Source organism: Orbicella faveolata, unplaced genomic scaffold (assembly GCF_042242905.1).
Source record: "Orbicella faveolata isolate gen_17 unplaced genomic scaffold, um_ofav_v1 contig_26, whole genome shotgun sequence".
NCBI lineage: Eukaryota > Metazoa > Cnidaria > Anthozoa > Scleractinia > Merulinidae > Orbicella > Orbicella faveolata.
In genome coordinates, this window is record NW_028301554.1 from 8,182,945 (window position 1) to 8,190,741 (window position 7,797).

The 7,797-nt window shown below is 42.0% G+C and overlaps 1 protein-coding gene and 2 pseudogenes across 1 annotated transcript; 2 read left to right on the plus strand and 1 right to left on the minus strand.

The window, feature by feature from the left end:
- Window positions 1-383: 383 nt before the first annotated feature.
- LOC149107999 (octopamine receptor beta-2R-like) lies at window positions 384-1,028 on the plus strand (annotated as a pseudogene).
- An 854-nt stretch (window positions 1,029-1,882) lies between these two features.
- On the plus strand, window positions 1,883-3,371 carry LOC149108000 (uncharacterized; annotated as a pseudogene).
- A 63-nt stretch (window positions 3,372-3,434) lies between these two features.
- On the minus strand, window positions 3,435-4,621 carry LOC149108001 (uncharacterized). Its single transcript, XM_089296256.1, has one exon. The coding sequence runs from the start codon at window positions 4,618-4,620 to the stop codon at window positions 3,637-3,639; it is 984 nt and encodes a 327-aa protein (XP_089152382.1). The 5' UTR covers window position 4,621; the 3' UTR covers window positions 3,435-3,636.
- Between the last annotated feature and the right edge of the window lie 3,176 nt (window positions 4,622-7,797).

A 7,797-nucleotide genomic window follows, 5' to 3' on the forward strand; every position in this document is an offset into this window, starting at 1 on the left:
ACAAAAAATCCGCCATAAATGAAATTTGGAGTAATTGCCATGAATAACTTAACCATAATTTAGGTCAGAAGGTGCATTTAGGTCGACCAGCTGCCAATAGCGCTTTTTCAGTATAAATTACTTGAAACATATAAAGTAGACCACACTGGCGATTTCGAGGCTTGATGAGTCAAACAAAAATGAATATCACATCGGGAGCTAATATTACTTCAAAAAACGCCTCTGGCTCCGAAATGATTGTTCATTCCAAGGCAGAAGGCATTGCATGGTGTAGCGCGTTCATTTTGACCACTTTGCTTGTTGTGGCTGGAAACTTTCTCACTATTGTACTGTTTGCTGCGAACAAAAGTCTTCGTAGAAAAAGTTTGTTTCTTGTCATCAATATGGCGTTTGCTGACCTGATGGTAGGAACACTATCAATGCCTGGCTACATCTTCTTCATCGGAGAGTACAATTTTCAGCTGTGGACGGGACGCATGTCTTCATCTTTGGATTACGCCCATGATCTGGTCGATACGTTTTTTATGCATGCTTCATTAATTTCCGCAGCGATGATATCAGGTGAGAGATTGTATGCTATTGCGTGGCCACTCAGATATAAGCGATTACTGTCAACGAAAAACTACTACGCTATTATTTCGATGTCTTGGATACTAACAATTCTTGTAACTGCATTTGAAATAACACTGGGTCACTTAACTTCTCCGGAATATGAGAATTATGCTTGGATGTCTTTCGGTTTGATAATAACGTTCGTTATTTGTAGTTGTAACATCAGTATTTGGAGAAAGTTTCAGAACGCAGAACTTACTTTCCAAGCACAGAACCGGGCAGCGCGAAACAGACGTTTAACAAAAACCTTGTTGCTTGTATCTGTTCTCGCGCTCCTCTCATGGCTGCCTTTAATTATCATGGATGCTTTAGAAGTTATTTTTGAGGTCACAATTCCTGCAGGTAATTTTTATTACGCAGTAACCCTTCTGAATTATTCGAACTCTTTTCTCAATCCAGTTGTGTATGGATTAAGAATTCCCGAGTTTAGACGGGCAATGGCTATTTGCTGTTTTAAGAGGAAACTGGCGGTCAATATCAAAAATACTGAACCAAGATGTAGACACAATTTCAGTTTAACCTCGGATAGAGGGCTGAAAACACTACGAATGCCGAGTCATAGTCATCGACGAACGTCCTTGGAAGTGGAATCTACACAGGATACTTCACTGTGATGAAAAACTGCCTTTGCGTCTTGTGTATTAACTCAAAACACGTAATTAAGGGTGCGTTGTGTCACGCCCACGAAAATAACTTTTGCTTCGTTTGTTCTTAAGAGTCCCTGTCCAGAAATATGGAAAATAACTCGGCAAGGGTCGAAAATTCGATTTCGCTCATATTCCTATGGTAGATAGCCTAGGGCATCACAAAAACTACTGGATAGTTTTTTTTGCGAAAATGGCCCATTATTGACTTGGCGCGATAATGGGTTTTATGCTGAGGCGGGGCCTTGTCTTATCTTACGGTACAAGCTGCAGAGGTAGATAGCCATTAATGGGCTAGACACCACACGCAGAGCAAGCTTTAAATTCGTGTGCTCTGCTAAGGGCCCGGACGCACTGGGCAAATTTTTGTTTATTTTGCGAAAAAATCTGTCATCAATCCCCTGAGACAAGTGCGTCCGGTGATTTTTAGATCTACCAAATTTTGTCAAGGATTACCAAACTTCAAAGACGCCGTCGTCCTGTCTCGGAGCTGGACAAATTTTTGTCAGGCGTGAAATCTGACAGATTTGTCAATTTACACGCCATGATTTGAAGGAAAATGTCAATCAAGAAAATTTGATCTCTATTTTTTTGAGTATTTCAGTCCGAAGCCCGCCAAAATTACATTTACAGTAGAACCCCGCTAACTCGAACTCTGAAGGGAAACGAAAATCTGTTCGAGTTAGCGGGGTTTCCGAGTTATCGGGGTTCGAGTTATCCGGGTAAAAATGACTGAAAAGTTAGTTCAAATCCAAGGGAATTGAGACTCTGTTCGAGTTAGCGGGGTTGTTCGAGTTATAGGGGTTCGAGTTAGCGGGGTTCTACTGTATATTTGCGCGGCAATCAAACGATAAACATGGAAGATTCGTACCTCGGTATGCTCCATGACGATCCGTTAACACAGTACAACTATTACGGTTCCGAAGTCTACGTTAACATTCCAGCTGCATCTCCAGGACCAAGCTCTGCTCAATTTGTACATTCGTATTTCCACCCGAGTCAGCCGAGTACAAGTACAAGTACAAGTTTCACGACTACAAGTAATCAAATTGAAAGCAGCCAAGCTGAGGATTCAAGAGCAGACGAGAGCAGAAAAAGGGGCAAAGGTCCAAAGAAACAAGCGGCAAAGTACGACTCGTTTGAGCCAGAGGAAGAGCGGTATTTGGTGAATTTATGGGTATCATACCACGAAAGGCTGGAGAGCAAAGACGCGCGAAAGTACTGGTCAAAGATCGTCGACGAATTGAACGCAAAGTACAACCACAACCGAAACGTGGAAAACTGCAAAAGGAAAATGAAGTATTTAGTGGGCAAATACAAGGAGCGTAAAGATTGGAAGCGAAAACAGAGCGGTGGTTCCATTTGGAAGTCTCCGCACTACGACGAAATAGATGCAGTGCTCGGAGTGCGTGACGTCGTCACGTTCAGCAGTGTTGCGGGAGCTGGCTCGGAGAACTCAAACACGTCAAACGCAACAAGCCAAGCCATCTTCATCAGGCACTCCTTCTCCTGCTCCTGCCGACACTTCAACCACTTCAGCAGACAGTGAAAAGGAGAGCAGGCGCATGAGAAAGAAAAGGAAGACCCCACAGACCCCTGATCCCGACAACGAAACCGGAAAAGTCATGAAGACCGTGACAGACCAGGGAGAAAGGATTGCCAGCGTAATGGAAAAGGTGCAAGAGGCTCAGACGAAAGAAATGGACATGATGACCAAATTTATGGGCGCCATGCTTGAAATTTTAAACAAAGACAATTGATATGAACAAAGGAACACTTTCTGGCTTTGATAATCGAACAAAACGAAAGTAATGATTGCACATGTGTAACGCAACGTTTCAGTTGAAATTATTAGCTAATGATTATTTTCGTGAATCAGTGAAATGTTCAATTTGTTAAAAAACTTTTGCTATTTAAATGGATTTAAACATTTACTCAAGCTCTTAATCATACTGTTTTTGTAATATCAGTTTATGATTGTATTTGAAAGTCCGTGAAATTACCATTTAGAGGAAAAATAGTGATGTTTACATTTTGAGTCACATCTCGTAACGCAACGCGTTGGCGAGCGTTCGTGGCAGAGTTTCATGTAAAATAAAACAACATTTTGATGAATTTGTTTAATAGCACGTTGAGTGTCTGGCATCTACAGATTATCCTTTAGAATTTCTCTGATAGCCTCTCCATCACCAATCACATCACCATTAGGGTTTTGTCCATCATCTCTATCATCTCCATCATCAAAGTCCCATTCATCTCTGTGTAGAATGCAAAAATTGTGAAGCACAGCGCATGAGACAATAATCTTGGAAACTCGTGCTACACTTGCTTCTTCAATAAAAGACAGTATACGCCATCGGCCTTTTACTATTCCAAATGCTCACTCCACCTTAACTCTAGCGGCAGACAACTGCTTGTTAAATTGAATCTCACTTGGATCTCTCGTTCCTTCAGGGTAGGGTTTTTGAAGCCAGCGCGAAAGCGGGTACGCACTATCCCCCACCAAATAGGGCTGTATTTCGTGACCGCCAATTACATGAATTGGCGCTGCGAGAACGTCCCCATGTTCTGCTCTGTCGTAAAAAGACGAGTTCCGAAGAACTCGCGCATCATGCAAGCTACCAGGAAAGCCAGCGGCGATATCCATAAATATTTTTCTTCCGTCGACGATGCCTTGCACCGCCACATCGTGCTGTTGATATCGGCTAAAGTAGTCGACAGCGCTTTCTTTTGGAGCCTTTATTTTTATATGTGTCCCATCGATGGCGCCTGCTACGTTTGGTAGATCCGATAATTCTGCGAACGTTTCGATGGAGGCTCTTGTCTCTACTTTGTTAGCTGGAAATTTGATGAAGTCGTTTCTAAAATCGTATAGTGCATTGACGACATCAGTAAATGCTTCACGAGCAGTTGCTTTACCAACATTCATTGCAATGCCTGCGTTTTCGAATGACCCACCATGTGCTAAGCGATATAGTCCGATGGCCAAGACTTTTTCTGGTGGGATGCAGTTCCTCAACCGCGTGTCTTCCCTTTGTAGCTTATGACGAAGTGTAACCAACAGAGTGTCAAACGTGTCGCGCGACATTCTCATCTGGCGATAAAAGAATTCTTCGGGGATATTACGCCTATGAAAATGAATTTCAAACCAAGAATTGCAAGGCCTAGGTAGGTTCCAATAATAAGGATGGGGCCTTCGCCGCCTTCTACGGACAAGTCTGTTGTGGTACTCTAGAATCAGTTGCAGTCGAACAAGGTGAAGCCTCCACTGGCATAGTAGAAGTAGCAGCTGCCTCTGCTGAAGTTGAACGAATTCAAGGATGAAGAAAACTAGAATACAAGCAATAATATGCCGAGGCAACATATTCGATCGAAGAGGTAAAAGATCATGAACTCTAGACCCATGAACTCTAGTGAGATCACATGAAGCCTTTCCCGCGAACAGCGCGTAAGCGATGGTGTTAATTTCCATGCGATTGACACTTGTGGTTAACAAATATTTTGCTGTGATTCAGTGCGCCCACGCTTGACAAATTAAAAATTTGGCAGAGACAAATTTTGTCGAGATTTTTGGAAGGGCCAAACAAATTTTGTCAGTCCAGTGCGTCCGGACCCTAACCCTCTTCCCTTTTTCTGGCAGCGCCGATCGCGATAGCTGTTTAGCCTTAGAAGCGTACTTTACTTTCTTTCGTCGGCCCTCCACCATCCCCTGAGCTCCTCCTCTGCTCTTGCTACCTCTTACTGGGCTGGCTGTTTTTCGCCCCAACTTTATTCACTGAATCAAATATAGCGATGTTTAATTGATTAATTTGACACCTTAGCATTTGAATAGTTTGAAATAAACGCCACGTGAGTGGCCACATTAATCCAAACAAGTGTTTCAGTGATTCTGTGGTTTCTGCCCGCATGCACGACCGCGATTATAACCATTTCATTATAGTCTTTTGTGCGCTGGGTTTATAAATAGGCGTCGCTCTCGGCATAAATATCCTTTTATTTCAAAGAAATATGCACATTACCAAATTCCGTTAAAATCGTCATTTGACGCACCATTTTATTAAACAAGTTTGAGAGCCTCGCATGCAAAACCACATCGTTCTTCCGTCCTTAAAACACTCAAATATTTTTGTGCGATGTTTAAATGTGTACTGGGTTGATTTTACGGAATGTTGCGGTTTTTGTTGGGTGCAAAATAATTAAATTTCGTAGACATGTATTTCATTCATTTTAAAGTACTTCGTAAAAATAATCGATTTTCACCATGTGCGAAAGCTTCAAATGGATTAAGCTTCTGGTGGTTGAATCGCAGAGGGATAGTCTACAGATTCCTGTAAAACTTTCTCTGGGCAAATGATTGTGAGCGACGCGAGAGCTTTTCAAAGTACGTTAAAAATGCAGACATTTGACCATCCGTCGTCAAATTTCAATTTACGGGTTAGACATATTTTAGCACGTGCCACATGTCTTGAGCTATATTAAGTTGAAATAGACACAGGGACGTGTCCGCTTAATAGGGGTTGGCCGCTTAATAGAGGTTGGTGTACCTTGAATAATTTTTCACCATCGGGTTATGAATTTAGCTAAATTTCTTAGTAAACATGTTAATTAAAGACAATCGTGATAGACGTCATTCTCGGAGACCCATGGGCAGTTAGTGGGGGCGGGGAAAAAGTCTAAACGGGTCTTCGCCCGAACTTTTTTCTCACCCATTTAGACTTTTCCCCGCTCCCACTAAACTGCCCATGGGTCTGCGAGGATGACGTCTATAATGATTGTTTTGAATTAACTCCGTGTTGACAAAGAAATTTATAACCCGATAGTGACAAAATGTTCAAGGTACACCAACCTCTATTAAACGGCCAACCCATATTAAGCGGCCACCTCCCATTTCCCCGAGGGTATCTAACTGTATTATACGTAAACCAAAAATAATTGCACAGCGCGAAAAGACCTAGGTACGAGTTTAGCGTTACAGTATTTACGCAGGGCGTGTAGGTAGCGGTGGTCTAGTAAAAGATGACAACACGGGCAATGGTTAACTATTCATTCTTTTCATTGCTTAATTTAATGTCTTCCTACTCAACAAGATTGCGTGCTCCGTGTAGTTCCAAGCCTTACGGAGCCTTACGTATTGGGATAGAAACTGTCCTACCCCTACCCCCTAAAACAGGATGACAGCATTGCGTGACGAACAAACAAGGAACCGCTGCAAGCAAGGATTCAAGCAGCAATAGATCAAACGATGACCAAACCCAATATTTTGGTGTAGTGCAAAGCAAGCAACTATGTACAAATCACTTAGCCGTTTTTGACTTAGATGCAGTGGTGATCATATGTGTCGAAAGAGGGTCATAGATTCATGGCATTCGACCATTAAATAAGTTGACAGTTGGCGATGTACATCGGACGTTGTGTAAACAACTTGAGCAAACTTCTGCTTTACGTGCGACGAATGGTGACAGAAACACGTCAAATCGGCTTTTGGACCTGCCTTTTACAGCAAATAAGTTTAGACCATTTCGAAATTATCAGTTCTGTGTCTATTTAACAAATGGTAAACGCCATAGCGTGCACTATTGAGTTATGGATGCACGCGGGAGGTTGCTAAGCACGAAAGAAGCGTAAGAGTCGCACGAGGCGATAGCCGAGCGCGACTCTAGCTTCTTGAGTGCTTAGCAAACCTCCCAAGTGCATCCATAACTCAATAGTGCACGCTATGGCGTTTATCATTTGTTTTATAACATAACATTGAGACATTGGAACAACAGAAGTCCTTTTATTGAGGTACATCACAAAAAAATGTTCGCGAAGTCTTACATGACGACAGAAAACAAGCGCGCGAAAATTCATTCATGACAACCGACTGCACACCAGTAACTCGATAAAGTTTCATCTTCAGAAAACTGTTAAGACAGTTTCGCATTTCTGACAGAAGGACGTTGGCCATTACTTTGGAAAAACGTCTGTCAAAAGATTTGCTTTGTAAACATTAGCACACACGTCAGCAGCGTACACCCACGGGCAAATAGTAGACGCTAAATAAAAACCAATCAGAGCGCGCGCTTTGCTTTAGTTATGCTATAATTCAACTTAATATAGCTCAAGACATGTGGCGCGTGCTAAAGTATGTCCAACCCGTAAATTGAAATTTGACGACGGATGGTCAAATGTCTGCATTTTTAACGTACTTTGAAAAGCTCTCGCGTCGCTGACAATCATTTGCCCAGGGAAAGTTTTACAGGAATCTGTAGACCATCTATCTGCGATTCAACCACCAGAAGCTTAATCCATTTGAGGGTTTCGCACATGGTGAAAATCGATTATTTTTACGAAGTACTTTAAAATGAATGAAATACATGTCTACGAAATTTAATTATTTTGCACCCAACAAAAACCGCAACATTCCGTAAAATCAACCCAGTACACATTTAAACATTGCACAAAAATATTTGAGTGTTTTAAAGACGGAAGAACGATGTGGTTTTGCATGCGAGGCTCTCAAACTTGTTTAATAAAATGGTGCGTCAAATGACGATTTTAA

Coding starts and splice junctions, on each gene's coding strand:
- LOC149108001 (XM_089296256.1), bottom strand. CDS start 4,620: ATGTTGCCTCGGCATATTATTGCTTGTATTCTAGTTTTCTTCATCCTT.